Source organism: Canis aureus, chromosome 21 (genome assembly GCF_053574225.1).
Source record: "Canis aureus isolate CA01 chromosome 21, VMU_Caureus_v.1.0, whole genome shotgun sequence".
Taxonomy (NCBI): Eukaryota; Metazoa; Chordata; class Mammalia; order Carnivora; family Canidae; genus Canis; species Canis aureus.
Window position 1 is genome coordinate 39147441 of NC_135631.1, and position 26861 is coordinate 39174301.

Sequence of the window (26861 nt, forward strand, 5' to 3'; positions counted from 1 at the left end):
TGTTAATACTTGTGAGCTTCCCACCCCTCTAGTCACTCAGGCTCCAGATCCCCTATCAGGCTCCTCACTCCCTCTTTCACACCACATAGCACTGACCCCAGAATTCTGTTAACACTTTGCTTCCCTCATGGGTCCTTTCCTTTCCTCTGTGTGTGTGTGTGTGTGTGTGTGTGTGTGTGTAAGCATGCGTGCATGCTGGCAATGAGTTTGGGTTTTCTTTCAAATTTTTTTTAATTGATGTGTAGTTGACATGCAATGTTTTCACATTAGTTTCAGGTGTACAACATAGTGATTCAACATTTATATACATGACAAAGTGATCACTACAATAAATCTAGCTGCAGTTTGTCACCATACAATGCTGTTACATATTATTAACTCTATTGCCTGTGCTGTACATTGTCTCCCTGTGTCTTATTTATTTTATAATGGGAAGTCTGTACCTTTTAATCACTCTCCCCTATTTCACCCATACCTTCACCTTCCTCTCCCCTCTGGCAACCACCAGATTCTTCTCTGTATCTGTGTGTCCGTTTCTGTTTTGTTTGTTCATTTGTTTTATCTTTTAGAGCCCACATATCATGCCCACTAATGCTGTCCTACTGCTCATTGTTAGAGAACTCCCCTTCCACTTTCAGACTTCACCCCACCTCCATGACCCAAGTATGGGGGGAGGGTGAAGACAGGAAGAGGAAAGAGAGCTGCTTTCTAAATCTGCCATCATGTCACTGCTTACTTGTTTTAAGCCCAACATTGGAGTAGATCCTCAAGGCCTCAACAATATAGCTCCATCCCATCATTCCAATTTTATATCTTGCCGCTCCCAACATAAGTCCTTCATTCCAACCAAGCTGACCTTACTCAACCACCCCTGAAATTTTTCTCCCATTTTCTTGGTGTTATTTTTCTTTCAGTTCTTTCAACAAACATCCCATAGAGAGAAGCCTCTCCCTGATAGCATAGCACACTCCAGTCATTTTTATTTTTAAGTGAGATATAATTGCCATATAGGATTGTATTAGGTTCAGGTGTACAACACAATGATTCGATTTTTGTATATATTGCAAAATGATCACCACAATAAATCTAGTAATCATCCATCATCAGACATAGTTACAATTTTTTTCCTGTGGTGAGAACTTTTCAGATCTACTCTCGTAGCAACTTTCAAATAGATAGTACAGTATTATTAACTATAGTCACGATACTGTACATTATATTCTCATGACATTCATTTTATAACTGGAAGTTTGTACCTTTTGACTACTTTTACCCATTTTGTCCACATCCCACCCCACTCCTCTGGCAACCACCAATCTGTCTTCTGTACCTATGAGTTCAGTTTTTTCATTTTCTGTTTATTTTGTTTGTTTGTTTTAGATTAAGCATATAAGTGAGATTATATATACTATTTGTCTGTCTTTCTCTGATTATTTCATATAGCATAATGTCCTCAAAGTCCATCCATGTTTTTGCAAATGGCACGATTTCCTTCCTTTAAATGGCTGAATATGGGATCCCTGGGTGGCGCAGCGGTTTAGCGCTTGCCTTTGGCCCAGGGCACGATCCTGGAGACCCAGGATCGAATCCCACGTTGGGCTCCCGGTGCATGGAGCCTGCTTCTCCCTCTGCCTATGTCTCTGCCTCTCTCTCTCTCTCTCTCTCTCTGTGATGTGATTATCATAAATAAATAAAAATTAAAAAAAATAAATAAATGGCTGAATAATATTCTATTGTGTATATATATTACATCATTTCCTTTTTCTGTTCAAATGCCATCTGTTGATGGGCATTTGGGTTGTTTCATGTCTTGGCTATAGTGAATACTGCTGCAATAAACATGGAGATGCATTTTTTTCTTTTCAAATTAGTGACTTTATGTATTTTGGATAAATATTCAGAAGTGAAATTCCTGTATCAGGTGATATTTCTATTTTTAATGTTTTGAGAACCCTCCATACTGTTTTCTATAGAGTTTGTACAATTTTGCTTTCCCACCAAGAGTGCACAAGGGTTCCCTTTTCTTCATACCCTCTCCAACACTTATTATTTCTTGTCTTTCTGATGTTAGCCATTCTATCAGGAGTGAGGTGATATCTCATTGTGGTCTTGATTTGCATTTCCCTGATGACTAGTGATATTGAGCATCTTCTCACATGTATTGGCCTTCTGTATGTCTTTTTTGGAAAAATGTCTATTCAAATCCTCTGCTCACTTTTTAACCAGATTGTTTGATTTGTGCTACTGAGTTCTATGGGTTCTTCAATATACAGTTGACCCTTCAACAACACAAGTTTGAACTATACAGGTCTGCTTAGGTGTTGATTTTTTTTTTCAGTACAGTGAAGTGCTATAAACATATTTTTTCTTCCTTATGATTTTATTAATAATATTTTCTTTTTTAGCTTACTTTATTATATAATATAGTACATAATACATGTAATATACAAATATGTGTTAATCAACTGTGTATGTTACTGGTAAGGCTGTTGTGGGGTTTTTTTGTTTTGTTTTTTAAAGATTCTATTTATTTATTCATGAAAGACAGAGAGAGAGAGGCAGAGACACAGGCAGAGAGAGGGAGAAGCAGGCTCCATGCAAGAAGCCCGACGTGGGACTCGATCCTGGGACCCCAGGATCACGCCCTGGGCTGAAGGCAGCGCTAAACTGCTGAGCCACCAGGGCTGCCCTGGTAAGGCTTTTGGTCAACAATTGGCTATTAGTGGTTAAGTTTTAGAGGAGTCAAAAATTATACATGAATTTTTTTAGTACAATGGGGTTAGAGCCCCTAAATGTTGCTCAAAGGTCTTAGCCCTTGGATATTTTGTATTTTGGATTAACCTCTTACCAGATATGATTTGCAAGTATTTTCTCCCATTCAGTGGGTTGTCTTCTCATTTACTGATGGTTTCCTTTATTGTGCAGAAGCTTTTTAGTTTGATAAACTCCTACTTGTCTATTTTAGCTTTTGCTACCTTGGCTTTTGGTGTTCCTTTTAGTAAAACTGTTCATCCTTTATCCCGACTCCTTTTCTTCATAGCATTTAACTCTGTATGACACATTCTTGCACATTTGTTTATTTGTTCACTCTTTCTTCACATAAAAATATAAGCCCCATGAGAGCACTACTATTTCCCCAATACCTAAAACAGAGCCTTGTACATTGCAGGAATCCAATATCATTGTTCAATAAATGAAATAAAATCTATTGAGTGACTGTGACAATCTTACGAACTGAGGGTAAAGAAGTAATCAAAACAGGTGTAATATCAGAACCTAAAAAAAGCTTTTACTTCAGTGGAAGAGACAGATTAAAAAACAAGCATGTTATTGAAAATTAATAGCTATTTACAATGACAAATGTTATGGAGGAAAAGAAAAAGGCCTTAGAGCGGGGACTGATTTTAGATTGAGTTGTCAGGAGACGTCTCTCTGACAAGTGACAATTAAGCTGAGACAGTAAAGAAAGCAGAAGAGCTAATCAAGCTAATAGTGGGGTGGAGAAGCATTCAGGACAGGGGCATAAACAGAGACAAAGCCCTCTCTAGGGTTTTGTGCATTCACTCCTGATATTTTCCTCTGTTGGGATGCTTGTTTCCAACCAAGAGTCATAGATGTGTAATGCTAGAAGTTGGTCTGAGAGGCCATCCAGCTTACCCTCTCTTTTTAACAGAAGAAACTGCAAGTACATACATACTCTGCTAGAGATTTCCAAAGTCTTTAAACTGAGGCTGAGAGAAGTTAGATGCCCTCTGGGATCTGCAAAGTGACAGAGCCAGCAGGACTGACTTTAGAACCTGGTTTTCCATGACTTTGTATTCAATGGTTTCTCCATCACTCAGATATCTAAATCCAACTTCCACTGAGAAATTACAATGTGCTGGTCATTAGTCTAAGTGTTTCATATTTATTAAATCATTTAATCCTCATAATAGCATATACAGGAGATTTTTTTTATTATTATCTACCCATACAAGTGAGACAACTTAAAAGAGATTAAGCAACATGCCCAAAGTCACACAGCTAAAGATAGTATTGGCCACCCACACTCCAGAGCACACACTCTCAATTTCCAAGTAGTTGCCTCTTTCTATGGTGTAGTTTTTTCATCTTAGGAACGAGATGCCAAAGTGGTTCCTGCTAAAATTAATGTAGTATCTTCTACAATTTGTCATTAAAACTTTATAGGAAAATAATTTGTAAAGTACTTAACTTAGTATTACCAATTAGAACAGAAGTGATAATAAAATCAAGGTCCATGGGCGGAACAGTCTTGCACCAAAAATAAGCTGATCCTAAAACAATTTTTAGATGTTTTGCTCCAGCTGCTTTTTCACCACACCACAGATCGAGCCAACACACACATAGTTCCTTGATAGAGCAAGGTTTTGGAATCTTCCCTTATCTGAAGTTCCCATAATATATGCCTATGAAACCTGGAACCACTCTCTGCTTCAGTGAATTGAGATCGCTCTGACCCCTGAGGTTATCAAAACATGGATTTAAAAAGTCATTGAGAATTCTCTTTTGTTTTACAATTCTAAGTAGCTTAATCCAACAGGCCTGAACCATCTGGTTCTTCTCCTGCAACATGGCACAAGTTTTAATAGCTATCCAGGGGTTTTAAGGGGTTTCTTTCTGAGTGAGAAGATGAGTCATCAACACTGAAGGTGATTTTATAACTCCCTGTAAGTTCACATGCTACTATCTTTTACAAACAAACAAAATATTATAGTTATTTAAAATGAAGGGCAGCAAAAAATAAAATAAAATAAAATAAAATAAAATAAAATAAAATAAAATAAAATAAAATGAAGGGCAGCCCTAAGACACTCCTTATATTATTAAGCTGATCAAACAATTTTTTTATTTTAAAACAACCACATTCATTACCTAACAAGACTATTTAGACTTTCCAAATTTGTCAACATGAGGCTTTCTCTGTATTGCTTGCCAAACTACACAGATACCAAAAGAAACAAAACAACCAAACTTACATTTTCATGGAAAATGGTCTTAGCCAACCCTCCAGCTAGCTCTGAATTTGAGAGATAGTGTATGAGTCCTACCATCTGCTAACTAAGCAGCCTTTCCCAATGGGTAAATGATACTAAGGAAAATGGTTATAAAACAGAACCTGACCTATTTTCATGGATTGATGTAACTGAACCTAAAAAGCAAGCCTGCAGTGTCGGTGTGTTTTCCAAGTTCAAATTGTATCACATTCCAGATTGCTGTTTTCAATTATTCCATCAAAAAATCAGACAACCTAAATTGTACAATCTCAATTTCTTTTAAAGACCAATACTTTTGGGACGCCTGGGTGGCTCAGCGGTTGAGCGTCTGCCTTCCGCTCAGGGCCTGATCCCAGGGTCACAGAATCGAGTCCCGCATGGGGCTCCCCATGGGGAGCCTGCTTCTCCCTCTTCCTGTGTCTTTGCCTCTCTCTGTGTCTCTCATAAATAAATAAAAATCTCTAAAAAAAAGACCAACACTTTCAAAAACTTTAAAGTTAGATCCAACTCACATTACATTTTCATGCTTATAACATCTTTTTTTCCTTAAGTCCTTGAGAATCTATAGCATTTAACAAGCTTAACAAATCCAGCTGTTTAGGACGTGAGTCTTAGAATCATTAATTTCCAGTTTTTCACTAGTAAATAAATAAAATCTTCATTATTTTATTTCCTTTGCATTATTTTTAAAGATTTTATTTATTTATTCATGAGACACTCAGAGAGAGAGAGGCAGAGACACAGGCAGAGGGAGAAGCAGGCTCCATGCAGGGAGCCTGATGTGGGACTCGGTCCCGGGTCTCCAGGGTCAGGCCCTGGGCTGAAGGCGGCGCTAAACCGCTGAGCCACCCCGGCTGCCATCCTTAGCATTTTTAATGGACATTCTTGACAATTTATTTGATTGGGGAAAAAAATGAGAATATCCAAAAATAATGCTGTACTTTAGTGTCGTAACAAGATTTAGTCATTTTGAAAAGAAAAATATTATTCATCTACTTTTAAGGGTAATACAACTAAACAGATATAAATGGTTCCATTCCTTTTTTGTCTCAGAAGTAAAATATTCATGTACACATTCCATTTTTCTAGAATTCTCCAAGAAAAATAAACAGAATGGTATAGGGTTTATAATTTTAGTCAAGAATTAGCAAAATCAGGTCCTGGTCTGAGTTTTGTAGTTGTCTGACTTTGGGAATGTCATTTGATTTCTTAGATCCTTAGCTCCTAAAAAAGGTAAAATATCAGCACAGAAATCTCTACGTTCCTTTCTCAAGATCATGCTATGGTTTGAGTACTCTGGTAGACTCTATCAATATGATCCCAAAAAGACTCTATGTAGTCCCACATGAAAATGGGAGCAGGAATCAGGGTAGAAGGAAGGAGAGGAATCCTGATCATTCCCCATGATGTGATATCAGAAAATAATATGTAAAATGCAAAAAGTGGCAATGACTTTCATTGTTTTGAAACTTCAAGTAATCCAACATAAACTCTTCTCCATAAATTTACAGTTCAGTTGGAGAGAAGAGAGCAGGGAAGTTTTGCAGATCAAGTGCCAAGAGGGCTGAAATTGCCTAAAGTAATATTACTGGTAATCAATGAGAGAGTACATGAAACCACTTCTTCTGTATTATCAACCAAAACACTTCTTATGAGAAAACATGCCAGTTCATAGCTCATCATAAGTGTTGAAATTTCCATGTACAAGTCTGTATTAGGCCCTGGACCACTTAATGAGATGGTTTCCTGACTCTGGACACTGATCCTTTATTAATTGACATTTTGGCTTCTCTGAATTGGGAGAGGGAAGAGCATTAAACCAGAATTCCTTTGCAGCAATTATATACTGACTTCTTAAATACTTGCTTGCTTCTTATCTGTGGTAACTTACTCAATCCCCACTCAAAGTCCCCTCCTGCCTAGCAATTTGCAGTTAGACATGACAAATTTCTAGCCTAACAATATCAGTGAAAGATTTGACTGTGGGGTCTAGGGGAAACTGGCTTTTCTACAAAACAGGAATCGGCCAATCTTTTTGCTTCCTACCACTGGGTTTTTCACCCTTCTTCAGGCCTGATAAGTGAAGATATGGCTGGAGGTGGAGTAGCCATATTGCAACCATGAGGCAATAAGCAAGAAGATGCTAAGGACTACAGAGTGAAACAATAGTTTTTCATCATTGAGTATGATGTTAGTTGTGGTTTTTTTCATATATGGCCTATATTATGCTCAGGTATGTTCCCTCTAACTCTACTTTGTTGAAGGTGTTTATCATGAGTAGAGGTGTACTTTGTCAAATGCTTTTTCTGCATCCATTAGGATGATCATGTGGTTTTTATCCTTTCTTTTGTTGATGTGATATATTATGTTGATTGATTTGCAAATATTGAGCCACCTATGTAACCCTGGAAAAATTTCACTTGATCATGGAGAATGTTTTTTAATGTATTGTTGGATTCAGTTTGCTAATATTTTGTTGAGGATTTTTGCATCTATGTTCATCAGAGATATTGGCCTATAATTTTCTTCTTTTGTAGTGTCCTTGTCTGGTTTTGGTAACAGGGTAAAGCTGGTCTCGTAGGATGAATTTGGAAGCTTTCCTTCCCCTTCTATTTTCTGGGATAGTTTGAGAACAGGAATTAACACTTTTTAAAATGTTAGGTAGACTTCATCTCTGAAGCCATCTGGTCCCGGACTTTGTTTATTGGGAGTTTTTAATTACTGATTCCATTTCATTGCTCATAATAAATCTGTTCAAATTTTCTTTTTTATTATTTCTGATTCAGTTTTGGAAGGTTCTATGTGTCTAGGAATTTATCCACTTCTTCTAGGTTGTCCAATTTGTTGACATATAATTTTTCACAATATTCTCTTATAATCCTTTGTTTTTCTGTGATGTTAGTCATTACATCTCCTTCATTTCTGATTTTGTTTATTTGAGTCCTCTCTCTTTTTTTTCTTGTCTAGTCTGGTGAAAGATTCATCAATTTTGTTTATCTATTCAAAGAACCAGCTCCTGGTTTCATGATCTTTTCTATTGTTGTTAAGGTTTTTTAGTCTAAATTTCATTTATTCCTGCTCTAATCTTTATTATTTCCTTTCCTCCAGATGACAATGGTACTATATACAGAAGACCCAAAAGAGTCTACCTAAAAATTACCAGATCAAGTAAATGAATTCAGTGAAGTCACAAGATACAAGATTAATATATGGAAATCTGTTGCATTTCTATACACGATGAAATAACAGAAAAAAATTATAAAAATAATCATATTTATAATTGCATCAGAAAGAGCAAAATGCCTAGGAACAAACCAAGGAGGTGGAAGACTTATACTCCAAAAACCATAAAACCCTGATGAAAGAAAATGGCAATGATACAAACAAATAGAAAGATATTCCATGCTCATGGATTAGAAGAACAAATATTCTTAAAATGTCCATACTACCTAAAACAATCTACATATTTAAAGCAATCACTGTCAGAATACCAACAACATTTTTCAGAGCACTAGAACAAATAATCCTAAAAGTCGTATGGAACCATGAAAGACACCAAATAGCCAAAGCAAAACTGGAAGTATCACGATCCTAGATTTCAAGATATACTATATAGCTATAGCATGCAAAATAATATATATGTGTATGTGTATATATATATATATACACACACACACACACACACAAATGGAAAAAGACAGTCTCTTCAACAAATGGTGTTGGGAAAACTGGACAGCAACATCAAAAGAATAAACCTGGACCACTCTCTTACACTGTACACAGAAATAAACACAAAATGGATTATTAAAGACCTAAATTTGAGGTCTGAAACTCCTAAAAGAAAACACAGGCAGTAAGTTCTTTGACCTCAGACATAGAAGCCCTTTTCTGGATGTCTCCTCAGACAACGGAAGCAAAGAAGATATGATTGACAATTTGTAAAGAGGAAATTATGGGTGAAAATACCCTTATTCTAACTCCATGATATAGATAAAATGCAAGATTAAATACAGACACACAGATATCTTGTTCCCAAATATAATTTGACCTTAATTCTGTACATTTAGTGGGGTGTATTTAATACATGGAATTTTATAATGTGAAGCTGCCATCAATCAGAATAAAATCATATTTTATAGCTCTTCCACCACTTACCAGGTGATCTCACAAAGTGGAAGTTACTTATCTACCAAAATAGGAGAGAATATAACCAATAATTGGAATTATGGCTTATTTTCATTGATCAGTTCAATGACTTGTAAACTGTAACTACCCGATTCTTTTTTGAATTCACAATCTAAGGAAAAAAAGATAATATAAAAATTTTAACTATCTGAAAGTTGCAATAAGACAAGCCCATTTACTGGGATCCCTGGGTGGCTCAGCGGTTTAGCACCTGCCTTTGGCTCAGGTTGTGACCCCAGGGTCCTGGGATAGAGTCCCCCATTGGGCTCCCTACAGGGAGCCTGCTTCTCCCTCTAGCTGTGTCTCTGCCTCTCTCTCACTGTGTGTCTCTCATGAAAAAAATAAATAAATTTTTTTTTTTAAAAAGACAAGCCTATTTACATCTTAGAGTGAAGGCATAATATTACGATTACAAGATTAGGGATTAAAGATTAAAAAGTAAGTGCCGCAGGGATCCCTGGGTGGCTCAGTGGTTTAGCATCTGCCTTCAGCCCAGGGCGTGATCCTGGAGTCCCAGGATCAAGTCCCACATCAGGCTCCCTTCATGGAGCCTGCTTCTCCCTCTGCCTGTGTTTTTGCCTCTCTCTCTCTCTCTCTCTCTGTGTGTGTGTGTGTGTGTCTCTCATGAACAAATAAATAAATAAAATATTTTTTTTTAAAAGTAAGTGCCAGAGTATCTAAAATCTATTCCACCTTAAATGACAATGTATGCTTGATGGAAGAATGTTTTCCTTTCCTTCTTATTTTTTACAGCTTTACTTTCTCCACTTTTGATTGTTAGATTCATCTTATAACCATCCAAAAGGATGACCTCTTAAAAAATGAGTTGAATCCAAAGCTAGTTGTAAAAAGAACATATTTCTTTGAAATAGGATTTCCATCATTCATGTAAGGTTTATAAAACCACTAATTTTTTTTAGATTTTATTTATTTATTTGAGAGAGAGAGAGAGAGAGAGAAAGAGAGAGAGAGAGAGCACAAGCTAGGGTAGGGGTAGAGGAAAGAGGAGAAGCAGGCTCCCCCACTGAGCAGGGAGCCTGGTGCAGGGCTCCATCTCCGAACCCTGAGATCATGACTTGAGCTGAATGCAGATGCTTTACCAGCTGAGTCACCCAGGTGCCCCTAAAACCACTCTTTAAGTAGACATTGTGAAAATGACTAGTTACAATACGTGAATTCATACAAACCTGTGAGACTGCTCTTTCAGGTAACAGTGAAATGTCACATTCAGGAATCCCGCCTAGAAGAGAGGCTTTAGACAGACTGTGTTCAGGAGGAATGGGTTCTTCTTTAGCAGCTACTTTTACCTTGCTTCTCCATTTTCGCAGTTGAAGTTCATGTTTTAACATCTGCCATGACAATAATTGACAAATTCCATGTAATTGTTGTAAAGGTTAAAATGAGATGATATACATAAAGCGCAGTACCTGACACCATAATAGCATCAATTAAACATTATTTATTATTATCATCACCACTATCTTTGTCCATAGCATGTTTAATATTCTCTAGACACCAGAGCATTAGAGATCATTTCCATTAGTTGTCAGATATCATTGGCATAGGCAGCAACCTCAAAAATGTGGTCCAGCGTCCTCTTTTAGATGAGGAAGCTGAAACCCACAGAGTCAAGGTTTTGGTAATGACAGAACTGATATTTGGGGCATGGAACTGATATTTGGGCAAGGTGGTTGGCCCAGAGACCAAAAAAAAAAAAAAAAAAAAAAAAAAAGAGAGAGAGAAAGAGTCAGAGGAAAGCACTTGGGGACTTTCCTGATTTATTGTTACAAGAAGTCCCCATTTCAACTTTCAGTACATTCCTTAAAACCACATAATCAAGAAAAAGCCATAAGGGTAAGTAAGTGTTACATTTTGATTGGTGTGTGTGTATATATATGTATATATACATATAATTTTATATCCATATATGTGCCTAAGGAAGAGCACACATTGAAGAACTAGCACACAGAAGTGTTCCGTGCTTCTCTTCCCAGAACATACCTGCCATCCTCACTTTACCCACTTAAGTGAGTGACTGTAAGGTGAAGAAATTGCATAGCTAAAAGAAAATATTTTCTCTAAACACCCAATTAATAATATACATCTATATTAAGAATAATACGGTATCATATATAATATAGTGTTTTATATATATTAATATGTAACACCTACTGCATGCAAAACATTATGCTCTGTGTATAGCGATGATTAAAAGAACAATATTGCTTCAGGGTTGTTCAGTCCAAGAGGGGTGGAAAAGGGGCAGACTAGTCATGCACAGTCGCTTATTTCACCATTAGACAATCATTGATTAGGCATGGAGGGAGCCAGGGTCAAAACACTAGCTTAGTACACAGTGTTGAAAAATGCTGAACAGGGGCGCCTGGGTGGTTCATTCAGTCAAGGGTCTGACTCTTGATTTTGGCTCAGGCCACCATCTCAGGGTCGTGAGATCAAGCCCTGCATCAGGCTCCCTGTTCAGTGGGGAGTCTGCTTGAGATTCTCTCTTGCTCTCCTTCTGCCCATTTCCACATACCTCCCTCCCCACATGCATGCACTCTCTCTCTTTCAAATAAATAAATCAATCTTTTTAAAAAAGAAAAAAAGATAAAACACTGAACAAGCAGACTTAAACAGTGGTACATAAAGTACAAGTGTTAAACTGGCAACGTTTGAAACGTACTCCACCAAAGGCAAATGCTAGAGGACATCCCATAAGAACACCAATTCAATAGATGAAAAACTTCCAGAGAGGGAGAACTATGCTTTATGCATCTCAGTGTCCTCTGCAGAGTCTAGCACTGTTCCAAACATAAATATTTCCAATCTCTCTTTTCTTTAACCCTCTTGGTATGTATACAGTATCATCAATCTCAACATCTGAACCAGTGAGGGGTGGGAGGCGTTGACCCTGCCCTCCATGGAGGAACTCCAAAACAGGGAGTTTAATTTCTTATTTTTCTCTTTCTTGTTTATCCCAACCTTGTTTTTTTTAATATTTTATTTTATTTACTCATGAGAGATACAGAGCGAGAGAGAAGATACAGGCAGAGGGAGAAGCAGGCTCCATACAGGGAACCTGACGTGGGATTTGATCCCGGGTCTCCAGGATCACGCCCTGGGCTGCAGGTGGCGCTAAACCGCTGAGCCACCGGAGATGCCCAAACTTTGTATCTCAATACTATTAATAAAACATTGCCTCTGAAGTAATACAACTAAAAAAAATTCCATTTTTCTATGTCTGATCCTAATAGTGTGAATATTTAAAACAACATTAAATAATAATGTACTAATAGCTTAAGCAAACTAGAGATATTTTTAAGTTTGGAGAAATTTGCTTGGGTCCTCTGTTTTAATTGCTTTAATTCCTAGGGGGTGTCTCAGTTAAGAATGATCCTTTAAGTTTAGCAATTTAGTAATTTTTAAAATAATTTGATATTAAAATTATAATTAATTCATTGAATATTAAGAATAATAATTTAATCTTATCTAGAAAAGAAAAAATTTATTCAGTCTTTATCATATCACAGTTTCTCTTCAATTTTATTTTTTTCTCTTCAATTTTAGACATCTATATCCATCTAAACACTTGCTTAAACAAAATTCTTAGTTGTTTTTTTTTTAATTCTTAGTTTTTAAAAATAATTTTAAACAAAATGTTGAAACGATTTTTTCCTCAGTGTTCATAGTTGAAATGAAACAACAAAATTTATGAGAAAATATTTTTGGTAGCTGAAGTAAAATTTAAATTATTAAATTAAAAGAGTAAAGACCCCATCAAAAGTATATAATATTGGGTCACCTGGGTGGTTCAGTCAGTTAAGCGTCTGACTTTGGCTCAGGTCATGATCCCAGAGTCCTGGGATCAAACCCTGCATCCAGCTCCCCACTCAGCAGTAAGGCTGCTTGTCTCTCTCTCTCTCTCTCAAATAAATATTTTTTAAAAGTACATAATATTCAGGATTTTAGTACTTTCCATGCATACCATTATTATCCGAAGCAACATCAGTATTCAGTTTCTAAAAAATATTAAGTTTCCAAGATACCATACCAGCTCATCTTCTCTCTTTTTATACTCAGATCTTGCTTTATCTCTCCATTTAGTCAGGGTAATTATTAGCTTGTAATGGTGGCACATCTTTCGTATTCGCAATAGTGCTTCTAAAGAAGATTTATTAGATTATTGCATATATTTAAAGATGTTTCCAAAAAAATAAAGTGTATAATATTCTATCATGTTTATAATATAAACCAATATTATATTTGACAATTCTTGTTTGAGTTTTCATCTAAAATTAATTACTTTTGACAGCAGTAGATTTTTACTCCTGAAACTTTATTAACCTGTAAACATCACCTTTGCCCTTAGAAATTAAGATGTAGGGGTATCTGTGTGGCTCAGGTGGTTAAGCATCTGCCTTTGGCTCAGATCATGATCTTGGGGTGTTGAGATCAAGCCCTGAGTCGGGCTCCCTGCTTGAGGGGGTGTGTTTCTCCCTCTCCCTCTGCCCTTCCCCCCTGCTCGTGCTCTTTCGCTATCTCATTCTCTTTCAAATAAATAAATAGAACCTTTAAAAAAATTTTAATATATAATAGATGTAATAACACATCAAGACATATATGATACATATAATTTCATTTTTTAATCAACTCTGTTTTTTATAAAACCAGAACATCCAAACTTATTCATAGAAATACAATTATCAGGTGGTATTCTGATTTAGTTGAATGCCCTATGATTAAATAAACTGCTCCATTTTGTGTTTTAACCAAGGATCCCAAAGCTCAAACATATGAGCCAGGCCAGAAAGGAGGATGACTAAGGGCAGGCCCCAGGGACACCACTTAAGAAGACTGTGGCTTCTAAGCTGTAGCCAATTGTTTCTTCTCAGAATTAGAGGCCCATCAATCTTATGTTAAAACCTTCAGAGGGCACCTGGGTGGCTCAATCAGTTAAGTTTCCGACTCTTCATTTCAGCTCAGGTTGTAATCTCAGGGTCATGAGATTGAGTCCCATCCTCTGCCCTGTGCTGGGCATGGAGTCTGCTTAAGATTCTCTCTCTCCCTCTTCCTAAGCCACTTCTCCCCCCCCCCCCTTACCCCCCATGCTCCCATGTGTGCTTGCTCTCTCTCTTTTCCTCTCTAAAAAATAAAACAAAACAAAACAAAAACCTTCAGAGGGCTCACTGTAACTGAGATATCAAGAGGAAATGATTCTCTGGTTTGCAGCAGCCATAAACCAGTATTTGGTGAAGTGGCTAAATTCTGAGCAAAAGGCTGGAGTTCCCTATTTCTATTCCAAAGATCATGTACATTCATTGTCTATTCATTACAGTTATCAAGGGTATAAGGAAAAGAAAATTTGTTTTCTTTGTTTCCTCATGTATCCATTAAATGAAACATCTGTAAGGAATGGAAAACTCTCTACAAGAAATAGTCCATTTCGGTACCTGTCTGTGATATACCAGCTCTCTGTGAGTAAAAATGATGATAGTAGATCCCTATTTATATTTATATTTGTACATACATCACACAAATACATATAGGATTTCATTTTAAACATGCCTGTTTTCTATTACAATAAAACCCTTTGAGGGCAGCCTGGGTGGCTCAGCGGTTTAGCAGCGCCTTCAGCCCAGGGCCTGATCCTGGAGTCCCAGGATCAAGTCCCATGTCCGGCTCCCTGCATGGAGCCTGCTTCTCCCTCTGCCTGTGTCTCTGCCTCTCTCTCTGTGTCTCTCATGAATGAATAAATAATAAAATATTTTTTTTTAAAAAAAACCCTTTGAGACAAATCTCATTAAATATTTTAAATTAGTGGTTTTACATTTCATGACAGTTCTCTAGACATCATAACAACTTCTCTAGTACAAACTGCTTAATTGTTAAATGTGTTGATTCTTTGAATACCCGAATACAAAGACCAACTGCTAGTATGTAAGGATTTACCTGTAAGTAGTTTTTTTTGACCTGCTGCATAAGAGTGCCAAAGACGAAATACATATTTTTGAAGTCTGAAATTGTCATATTCTATTGCTTTTTCCATTTTTTCAGCTAGAATGTTCTCTTCATTTATAAGAGGTATTGCTATGTCTCTCCAAATGCTATAGGCAGAAAGTACAGAAAAATAGTATTTTGATATTATGGCAGTACATTACTAATAAATGGAGAGGGAGAGGAGTAATAATACCTCCTTTGTCTCCCCTAAAACCACAGTATAGGGGTTGTTCAATTATTGTTCAATTATTGTTATTGTTTTATTTCCAGCTAGTCCTTGCATTTCCTTTGAGCTTGCTCTTCCTTTTGCTACATTTCTAAAACCCAGAAAAGATCTGAAATTCAGAAGTTTTTGTTGTAACCTATTTAGAGGCAAAACTAGACCTGACCTAAAGTAATTTTGCATTGGGGTACCTCAGCGGCTCAGTTGGTTGAGCATCCGAATTTGGATTTCGGCTCAACTTACGATCTTGCAGTCCTGGGATCCAGCCCTGTATCAGGCTCCACATTCACACAGATTTGACTTGAGATTCTCTCTCTCTCTCTGTCCGCCCTCACCCTCCACCCCCCACTCCCACTTTCTGTCTCTAAAATAAATAAATCTTTAAAATAAATAAATAAAAATTTAAAAACTAAAGTAAGTTTGCATCAAAATCCTCCCTGGATTTGACACATAGCTGTTCACAGTCTTTTTTCCACTTTATTTCATATACATTTCATTTTATATACATATACATAATATATAGAGTAGAAATACTAATATATTTGAACATGTTTGGTTCCAACATGCTGCCCCAAACACCACTGAAGATGTTATATAATATATAGAATGTACAGAAGTTACTTTTGTAAAAATTTTTAAGAAAAGGAATCTAAATTTCAAAACATATCTCCAAGGATTTCAGATGAAGATATTGTAGACTTATCCTTTCAATTTTGAAGTTTTATTTTTTTTTAAAAAGCAATGCCTTGAAGTAAAGAACGTATTTTAATTAAATAAAAGCCAAATAAAAATACAAGAAATATACAATGCAAAATGATGGAGACATGATTAAATAGATAAAATCAGAACAACTGGCCAAAAATGAGTTCTTCATGTGGAGAATATTAAGAATAAAAACACAAATAAATAGTATGTAAAAATCATTTTCTTACCAAAAGTGAGTCTTTACTAAATGTCCAGTATAAAAAGTACATGCTTTTATCATCAGTTCTGGAGTCATCTAAAGTAAACAAATAAATGAAATACCAAACATTAGAAATAAATGGAATGCAAAGGCTAACCCCAGAAGATACACAGGAAAATGTGAGCAATGGTTGCACTGGGCAGTAGGGTGACAGGAACAGACTGGAAGAACCACATACCATTTATATATTTTGTAATTTTTTTGTATATGTCTCTTACCTATTTTTTTTTCTTTTTTTTTTTGAGATTTCATCTATTTATTTGACAGAGAGAGAGAGCACAAGCAGGGGGAGCAGCAGGCAGAGGGAGAAGCAGGCTCCATGCAGGGAGAGAGCTGGATGTAGGGCTCCCTCCCAGCAACCTGGGGTCATGACCCAAGCTGAAGGCAGACACCCAACTAACTGAGATACCCAGGCACACCTGTTATCTATTTTTCAGAAGTTAAGATTGCAACTTAAAATTTTTTCATTATATTGTATTTAAAGCATTTTAAGTAAGTTCTATGGTATTATTATTGTCAGCTGCATTGATAGTAGTATAGAGTTTGTGGATCTGCTGATCGTTATTAAACTGAATGATTTTCCCTTCTGGAGAGTATAAAGTTAAATAGTCTTTTCTTTTTTTTTTAAGATTTTATTTATTTATTCATGAAAGACACACAGAGAGAGGCAGAGACACAGGCAGGGGAAGAAGCAGGCTCCATGTAGGGAGCCCAACGTGGGACTCAATCCCGGGTCTCCAGGATCACGCCCCGGGGCTGAAGGTGGCGCTAAACTGCTGGGCCACTAAGGCTGCCCAAATTTTCTTTTCAAAAAAAAAAAAAAAAAAAAAGGTGTACAGGAAGGCATCACCAAACAGGAATGGGAAAGCCACATAAATTAAAATTTGGGGCTATGCTGAAAGAGAAGCAAATGTATTTATCACTTGGCAACTATTCACAATAACATACATTAACAGGTGGGAACAGCTGACTGAGGGTTGCTGAAATCATCTGTACCTTCTGTACATTCTTTAATGAGTGAAGATAATATTATATCAACACATTAGTTATATGTTCACGGCTACTGTGAAAGGCTAATACTGTTATTTTTTTCCTTATGTTATCACCACCATTTGCCATATAAATAAACATGTGGCCACCTCTGTTTGGTTCAAATCTACATCAACTGCCCAGAATTCTGAATTCAGAGACTAATGTTTTTCTCCTTTGCTCATTGTTGTAAATGCTTTGTTAAGTTTGTCGATACAACGTATGTGTTAATCATGGATTTATTTTAGACACACCACAAAGGCCTGCAGGTCCCGTGATACTCTGCATGATGTTCAATGACATTTGGAAATCCTCAGTTTCATGGTGATGATGTGCAAATTATGCTCATAGTGAGGGGGAATATAAATCATCGAAGTCATTTTTTACTAAATTCTGATTTTCATAAGGGAAGGGAATCTAGATAAATAAAGTAAGAGTACTGGGAATATCACAGCAGAGTGGATAAACCTGGAAAAGGAAAGAAGCAGCAGAAATAAAGACAAATTGCATCTACAATACAGTTTTTCTGCTCTGCCATTAGTCCCTAAATTTCCTACAATTAGACTTTACCTGGAAAGTACTATATAAATATCTACAATAAAGGGCATAGTTCATTTAAAAAATAAACATTTACATGATCAAATAAATGAAAACAAGAATTGTAATTCAGCCAGTAACTCTTGAACTCAAGTTTTCTAATAATCAACTCTTCAAATCAGCATGAAAATGTTCTTTCCATTCTGTTCTTGAAAGAATTTGAAGCCCTTGTTAATCCACAATCTATATGCTGGAAGAGTTTGTTATACTAATATTCCTTTTTTTTTAAGAGTTCCTTTCTCTAAATCCTTTTTATTTTTATTTTTTTTAAGATTTTATTTATGTATTCACGAGAGACACACAGAGAGAGGCAGAGACACAGGCAGAGAGAGAAGCAGGCTCCCCAAGGGGAGCCTGATGTAGGACTCGGTCCCAGGGCCCCAGGATCACGACCGGAGCCAAAAATAATGCAATCTCTCCAATTAAATTTTTATCAAGAAGCATTTTATTCCAAAGCTACTGGGAACAGAGAAGTTTTAAGTTCTTTCTATAAGGTGGTACCATTTTGGCAGGTTAACAATTGTGCAATTAGGGATCCCTGGGTGGCGCAGCGGTTTGGCGCCTGCCTTTGGCCCAGGGCGCGATCCTAGAGACCCGGGATCGAATCCCACGTCGGGCTCCCGGTGCATGGAGCCTGCTTCTCCCTCTGCCTGTGTCTCTGCCTCTCTCTCTCTCTGTGACTATGATAAATAAATAAAAATAAAAATAAAAAATTTATAAAAAAAAAAAAAAAACAATTGTGCAATTAGTCTTAAAGTGCAAGTTTGACTTATTTGAGGTCTTTATAAAAGAATCCCTTTAAAAACAGTGTGACCCCCAGGTATGGTTTGAATAGAGCGACGAGTCCAGAGAAAGGAGTGCTATTTGGCATTTTTAGGATTTGTGGTTGAAGAAGCTCAACCTCAGTTGGACTTCAGAGCTCTCAAGGCAGCAAGAGTATCAGCGCTAAGACTCCACTTTTAAGCCAGGGACATACTTTTAAGAGGAATTCTTGAATTCACACAGGACAGCTTTGGGAGTTCCAGACACAACTGGTTGGATTTTTTTTTTTTTTTTTTTTTAAGATTTTACTTATTTACTCATGAGAGACACAGAGAGGCAGAGACATAGGCAGAGGGAGAAGCAGTCTCCCTCTGGGGAGCCTGATGTGAGGCTTGATCCTGGGACCCCGGGATCACACCCTGGGCTGAAGGCAAATGCTTAACCACTGAGCTACCCAGGAGTCCCACAACTGGTTGGAATTTTAAGGGGAAACCAATCTCCTGCATTATGATAGAAACTAGAGGCAGTGAAATTTGGAATATCACTATCAACACCATTCTACTTGTATCCCAGGCTGCTAAGGCCTGGGGAAATTTTGTAATAAATTAAAAACTAATGAAATAGCATTTTAAAACACAACTAACAGATTACAAATTATCTGTTCATTAATTTACAGATACTGAATTTATGGTTCATTAGTGTCAACAATGACACTAATTGTAGTGATAGGGAGTAAATTGGTCCCCATTAATAATGTAATTTTGTTCAATGCTATCCATTTATTACATCTGAGGAAATTGATGCATTTAAATAATTCCAATAGAAAAAAAAAGTTTTACTTCTATAATATATGAAGTACCTAGTGTAATGTTAGGAATCTGGTAAGAACCAAACAAAAAAAATATGTAAATCCTTACATTCATATTATCATTTTTGGTTTTTAGTATATTATAACACAATTTTTCTTCTGGGAGGCAGTTCTTTTTTATGCTCGGTTAATCCTTGAATCAAGAGATTATATACATATTTTTTGAGATTATATATTAAATTATTTTAACATCTCTCATCATATTTTTTTCTCATCATATTTTAAAGCACTGTGTCTTTACTTCATTCATAAACTTCATTAATATCCCACATAGCATCATTCTAGAATAATGCTAGCAAGATAGTATGGGATTTGCTATAGATTAAATGTTTATGTGCCCTAAAATTCAGATGTTGAAACCTGATCTCCAGTGTAATAGTATTTTGAGGTGAGGACTTTTGGAGATGATTAGCTCATTAGGGTGGAACCCTTGGGAATGGCATTAGCGCCTTTATAAAAGAGATTCCAAAAAAAAAAAAAAGAGAGATTCCAGGGAGTTCTCTCATCCCTCCTGCCATCTGACATAACAGCATGAAGATGGCAGTTTATGAACAAGGAACCAGACTCTCACCAGACAAATCTGCCAGCACCTGGATCTTGGACCTCCTAGCCTCCAGAACTCTAAGAAACAGACTTCTGTTGTTTATAACTGCCACCCAGCCTGTGGTATTTTGTTATAGCATCCTGAGCAGACTGAGACAGGCCTAAAAAATATGTGTTGAATACATTACCTCAAATCCTTCCCAACTCTAATTTTTAAAACTTTTCAAAGGCTCGAAAAATTAAAAGTAATACAGCTGCCTGGGTAGCTCAGTGGTTGAGCATCTGCCTTTGGCTCAGGTCGTGATCCCTGGGGTCCCAGGATTGAGTCCCACGTCGGGCTCCCTGCATGGAGCCTGGTTCTCTCTCTGCCTGTGTCTCTGCCTCTCATGAATAAATAAATTAAAAAATAAATAAATAAAAAAGTTAAAAGTAATAACAAAAGTACTAAAAAGAAACAATGTCTTTAATGCAAAAGTAAAAAAAAAAAAAAATGCAAAAGTGAGCAGTGTCTATAATAGCACCAAGATGTGGTACAAAGTGTTGGATTTCTCATGATAAGTGATTTTCTTATTTTTTTCTATCTTCTGCAAATTATTGAAAGAGTCTTGAATGCCCAAGGGGGTCTTGGGCCTAGAGACAAACTAACTGCTATTTTTATTTTACAGCTCTATTTAATGAACACATGTTTAAATGAAAACAACTTTGAAAAATCAATTTCCTTAAACATGTAAATGTTTATTACAAATTTTAAGTAAATTCCCTGAAACTATTTAATTAAAATTTAAAATTTACGAAAATGTTTAGAACACTCAAATGCCATATGTAGTGGGCAAGCATACAAAAATGCCCTATCATCAGTTATTACTACTTACTTTACACTAAAATTTATAATGTAAACAATATGAATCCAGTTCATATCTTCATTATTTCTCACCTTATTTCTATTCCTCCCAGGTTACTGTAATACTCAGTTTGATTCCTTTTCAGAAAAGAGTAATCTACCAAATTTTAAAAGAAAAAGGATATTTTTGCAAATCAGCCAGGATACAGAATATGGTTATTGACCAATGGATTCTTGTTTGGGGAAATCGATCTGCCTGCCTCTCTCAAATGATTAAACCCTAGCCACTGGGGTCATATGGTTAAGTTTCCTTTTCATAGTTCTTTTTTTTTTTTTTTAAGATTTTATCTATTCATGAGAGACACAGAGAGAGAGGCAGAGACACAGGCAGAAGGAGGAGCAGGCTCCATGCAGGGAGCCCAATGTGGGACTCAAATCCAGGACCCCAGGATCACCACCAGAGCCAAAGGCAATGCTCTACTGCTGAGCCATGCAGTGCCCCTCCTCTTCATAGTTAAACTTTGTTACACCAGCAAGACTTTTAAGTGGATACCTTTCATTTATAATTTATGGTTTTGTTACACAGCTCTCCCTACAATAACATTGTTTTAAAAGGGAGCACTCTAGTACCTATTAAGTGAGAAAAGCAAGAAGCAGAAGGCTACACATAGTCTACTACTTCAATGTAAGAAGTTGAAGGGGCAGAGAATACAGTGTATTCGCTCATGTTTTTCAAAGATAAACAATGGATGGGACATCTGGGTGGCTCAGAGGTTGAGCACCTGTCTTTGGCTCAGGTTGTGATCCTGGGGGCCTGAGATCAAGTTCTGCATCAGGCTCCCCACAGGGAGCCTGCTTCTCCCTCCGCCTATGTCTCTGCCTCTGTGTCTCTCATGAATAAATAAATAAATAATTTTTTAAAAAAAGAAACAATGGAAAAATTAAAGAGATAAACTAAAAACTACTAAAACTGGATATTTAAGAAAAGGGATGGGATAGGGAGGAAAGGAAGGTAGAAATAGAAGCAATACTTCTCTGAACACTCATTTTATTGCTTTGCTTCTGCTGTCATGTAATATTATACATACAAAAGCAAAGAGAAAAAAGGATGACCATCGGCATAAAGAAAGAATTACTTTGGGTAGCAAAAAAAGTATTATTCTGACTGAAAATATTTGGTAGGATATATACATGTTCAGGACAAAGAGAATTGTATAATTTTTTTGACTTGCATACCTCTCTTAAACTGTATTCAGTGATTTTTTTGTTCTTAAAGATTTTATTTATTTTGAAAGAGAAAGTACAAGTGGGGGGGAGAGGCAGAAGAAGAGAGAGAAGCAGACTCCCTACTGAGCAAGGAGTCCATGCAGGGCTCAATCCCAGTACCCTTGGATCATGACCTGAGATGAAGGCAGACCTTAACTGACTGAGCCACCCAGGTGCCCCTGCATTCAGTGGTTTTATTGTTAGTGGTCCTATAGTACTGTTATTCAAAAAATGTTGCATGTGTATTATAAGATGAAATTAATAAGCAATGACATTACTGTCTATAGGGATCAAGATTCATAAAAACTGGATTGAGGAAAAAAAAAGTAGGTTGAGCAGACTACTGGGTGTCCCCCCCATCTGATGCACTAGGAAAAACATAACACCCCCTCTGCAGTTATTCCTGTCACCAAGAGGAAAAAAAAAAAAAGAGGAAAAAAACCCTGAATATCAAGTTTGTAGATCTAACGACAAACTTGAAAGAAATACAAGAAACAGAGCAAACAAAATGATGCCAGAGGAAACAATGAGAATGTGGGACATTTTACAAGATAAATGATGTCTTTCTCAATAAAGAAGTAGAATGGGAAATAAGATAGTAGGTGAGTTACAAGTAGCATTAGATCAGACACCCAAGGGCAATGTGGACCCTGCATGGATTTCGATTTGACAGAGCCATGTGGAAAAAGGGCATTTTTGAGACAATTTGGGAAACTCAAATATGGACTAAATATAGAATATATATATACCTGAAAAATAATCAGCCCTATGTGATTGATGCTCAGGAATTATTGCTAATTTCATTACATAGAAAATGGCACTATGCTATGTTCTCTAAAAGTGTCATTTTTTGTTAGAGATGTACATTGATGTGTTTACTGGTAAAAGAATATAATTCCTGGGGTTTGCTTTCCAATACTTCAGAAAAAAAAAATGCAAGGGGAGAATAATTAACAAGATTGGCAAAATGTTGATTATTGTTTAAGCTGATGATGGGGGATCATTATGGTGTTCTACTTGCATGTTATGTTTAAATTTTTCTAAGATAAAAAGATTTTTAAAATGCCTTTTCTTCTTGCAATCAGTACCCATCTGGAGATTTCATTTCCTAAGCAATGAGAATCAAGTCTGTGAAGTTAGTTTCCTCCTGACAGTGGTGGATTCTTTGATCTTGGAACACACAGTTAAAATGTCTATTTGCTATTATGAGAGCAGTGCCTACTTTTCTGTAACTATGTGGCTTACTCACAGTTTCCTATATTCAATCTTCTCTGTTTTCACAAACAGAAACAAATACATAGTTATAAATAGGCATATACAAGCAGTCTTTGCAGGCCAGTGTCATGACAAACTGTAAAAATGACTGCAAGCTGAAACCATACAAAACAATCTTAATAATGGGAAAAATCACAATTGTTTGTGATCTCTTACCAGCAATTGTAGCTATATAAGAAACTATATGAAAAAGAAAAATGGTGGGGGGGAAGCAAAGCTGTTATTTATTTAGTATACTCTAATTGAAAATAATTGGAAACTTTAAGGATTGAAGTGCCTTATTCTTTGTAAAAAAATTTTTTTTCATTTTCCTCTGAGGGTGAAGGAGAAATAAATTAATATATATTCAGCCTTGGCTGAGCCCTCTAACTAAGCAATCCTAGGCACCTAGAGAGTTACCTTTCATGAAGTCACATCTAGTGTGTTTTTCCTACCTTATAATATGAAGCGGGCATCTTTTCTATACCTTGGTGAGTTATCAAACTCCTTTCTAAGTCTGGATGAGCTTCCCGTAGTTTTTCCTTTGCACTTTAAACATCATGAAATATCTCTGAAAATTCCATTTCTTTTTTTTTTTTAATTTTTTTTTTTATTTTTATTTATGATAGTCACAGAGAGAGTGAGAGAGAGGCAGAGACACAGGCAGAGGGAGAAGCAGGCTCCATGCACCGGGAGCCTGACGCGGGACTCGATCCCGGGTCTCCAGGATCGCGCCCTGGGCCAAAGGCAGGCGCCAAACCGCTGCGCCACCCAGGGATCCAGAAAATTCCATTTCTAATAAAACTTCAGGCTTGACGTAGCTATGGTGTCTCAGAATTCTGTGCAATTCTCTAAAAAATTTTCTACAGGCTTCTAGCTGGACATCGGACATAATTTGGTTATATTCTATAAAATCATTTTCAAAATATTGACAGTGAGGTTTATCCCTCTACCTCTCTTATCCCAGGTTTTTAATAATTTTCATATCTGATATCAGAGATGTTTAAACTTTTTTCATATGACATAGTCAAAGTGGAATGATTCTAGAGTGTGAGGTGGGGATGAGAGACCTAGAATCCCATCCCCTGGGTCTCAGCTCCTGAGGTGGCTCCCCTAACATCTCCAAGAACACAGTTTGCAGATATCTATGCTTGATAGTAGAAAAAGTTCTATGGCTGATAAAGTTAAGGCATTAAGACACCCACACACCATGATGCAGATCAACTAAGATTCAACATATGGGTTCTTCCCAGTGCCCTGGTTCTCTGAATCATCCCAGTCTTAGCAGAAATATCCTATCCCTCTATTCCTGTCTCTCTCTTGCAGACCACCAATTAGGATTCAGTGTTACCCTCCACCGGGCCTTCCAAATGAAGCTTCAGGTTGATCCTGGCTCCCAGCATCCACCTTGACCGAGGCTTTGATTGCACGTTTCAGTGCCCAACTTTACCAGTAACTCCCGAGACCTGCCTACACTGACCAAGACATCAGCCTGGGATCTAGAGGTATCACACGTGGTTCCACACACATGTAATTTGTGTTGGTATTTCTCTCCCCACATGCTTTTTGCTATTTTAGCTTCTCTCAGATACAGTCTTTGTTCTAAAAGTCTCCACGTCCTGAATTACTTCCTTGCCCTCCTTACAGGATCAAAACCAGCTGTTGGAGCTGGTCACTGCTTTCATTAACAATCGGGTCTGGCTTTTAAGTTAGATTTCACTAATGTCTGGCCATATCTTTATAAGCATAATCACGGGGGGGGGGGGGCGGCGGGGGTGGATGGCAAAGAGAACAGAGAAGGGACAGAGTACAGAAGGAAGTAGATTAGAAAGGAAAGAACATATCCTCCTTTGATGCTTTCTATAATGCTGTTTTTATCATTATAAAGATACAAGAGAGGAGGAGAAGGAGAAAGAGGAAAGGGGAAAATATAATAGAAAGATTTTATCAGAAGAGGAAGATTAAATCCCTGGTAAATGCCTCTTGGAAATTTGGGGAGGTTGCTATGAATGTGGCTCTGTGCATACACACGTGCGTGTGTGTGTGTGTGTGTGTGTGTGAGAGAGAGAGAGAGAGAGAGAGAGAGAGAGAATGAGAGAGAGAAGAATGTTCCTTTGGGCTTCTGAGTGTCCCGCATTCCAAAACAGTTTGACCCCGTATATCTCATAAAATCAAGTATCTATTTGAGAATTTCCACCAAAATTTGAGATGTATATTTTAAAATGTTTGATTATTAATACTGACCAGCTGATCATCCAGTCCAAAAAGTTGTTCCATGTAAGTTTCAGACAACCTCCGAATTTTTGGCTTCATTGATGGATCGATGCACATATCCCTTCAATGAAATCATAAAACATGGCCAAACATTTCATTTCATAGTACTTAGTTCCATAATTAAATCAGCGATTGAAATCCATGATTCTATGGGTGGAGTGTAAGGAAGGGGTAGGAACAGAAACTCCCCCTTGGGAGAGGCATATCAAAATCACCTACAGGGCTTTTTCAAAATACCCCCTCAAGATTTTGCTTGTGCTCCCCAAGATAGTATGCCTCCCTTTCCTCATCCTCAACTTGAAATATCTGCCAAATGAGCACATTATTGATGAGAGAGGGCTACATTTCTCAAGTTAAAAACCAGCGGGGAAATTGTTCTTCTTGAAGTCTTTGGGACTTAAAAGCCTGTGGAGGGATTCTTTAACCATCTTGAGACTGGAAACATTCATTGACAAGACCTTTTTTGGTACTGTACAATGGGTGCGTTACCTTGAAAATAAAATATCTCCCTACCATAAAGCAAAAGAGTACTTACCAAAGAAGACTTTCAAGACCACTTTCCATGATAGTAATGATCATTTTCTGTAAATACTTCAGCGGATCCTCAGGACATGTAATAAGTAGACCACATAACAGAGCCTAGGGAAAATGAAATAAACTCAATCTTTCTGGATTTGCATGTTCTTCCTAAACAACAGATAGACTTCTCTCAGACAAGTACAAAGTCGAGGGGCACCCGGGTGGCTCAGTGGTTGAGCATCCACCTTCGGCTCAGGTCATGATCCCAGGGTCCTGGGATTGAGTCCCATACTGCTTCTTGCTCTGCCTATGTCTCTGCCTCTCTCCCTCTGTGTCTCTCATGAATACATAAAATCTTTAAAATAAAAACAAAAAGCCAAGTACAAAGTCAAATAATGTGACACTTTTTAAAGTTGACATACCTTCTAGATACCCCCTCTTTTTATCCAGTGTTAATATTTTGTTATAGGCAAACTGAAATGTTGTTTACCTTTACTATTTAAAGAAAAATCCATTGTAAATGA

The 26861-nt window shown here is 37.0% G+C and overlaps 1 protein-coding gene across 10 annotated transcripts in view; it reads right to left on the bottom strand.

The window, feature by feature from the left end:
• Positions 1 to 26861, bottom strand: part of FBXL13 (F-box and leucine rich repeat protein 13) — a 204777-nt gene that overhangs the window by 163665 nt on the left and 14251 nt on the right. For 8 of the 10 annotated variants that reach the window (XM_077863928.1, XM_077863930.1, XM_077863927.1 and 5 more), the window contains exons 2-7: positions 26354 to 26457; positions 25789 to 25879; positions 16353 to 16420; positions 15150 to 15304; positions 13252 to 13361; positions 10388 to 10549 (exon numbers count right to left, since the gene is read on the bottom strand). In XM_077863928.1, the coding sequence (XP_077720054.1) occupies positions 10388 to 10549; positions 13252 to 13361; positions 15150 to 15304; positions 16353 to 16420; positions 25789 to 25879; positions 26354 to 26397 (630 nt within the window). In that variant the 5' untranslated portion in view covers positions 26398 to 26457. Of the gene's footprint in view, positions 1 to 10387; positions 10550 to 13251; positions 13362 to 15149; positions 15305 to 16352; positions 16421 to 25788; positions 25880 to 26353; positions 26458 to 26861 lie in introns of those variants that run through there. The other 2 variants (XM_077863931.1, XM_077863934.1) reach the window with 2 other exon arrangements.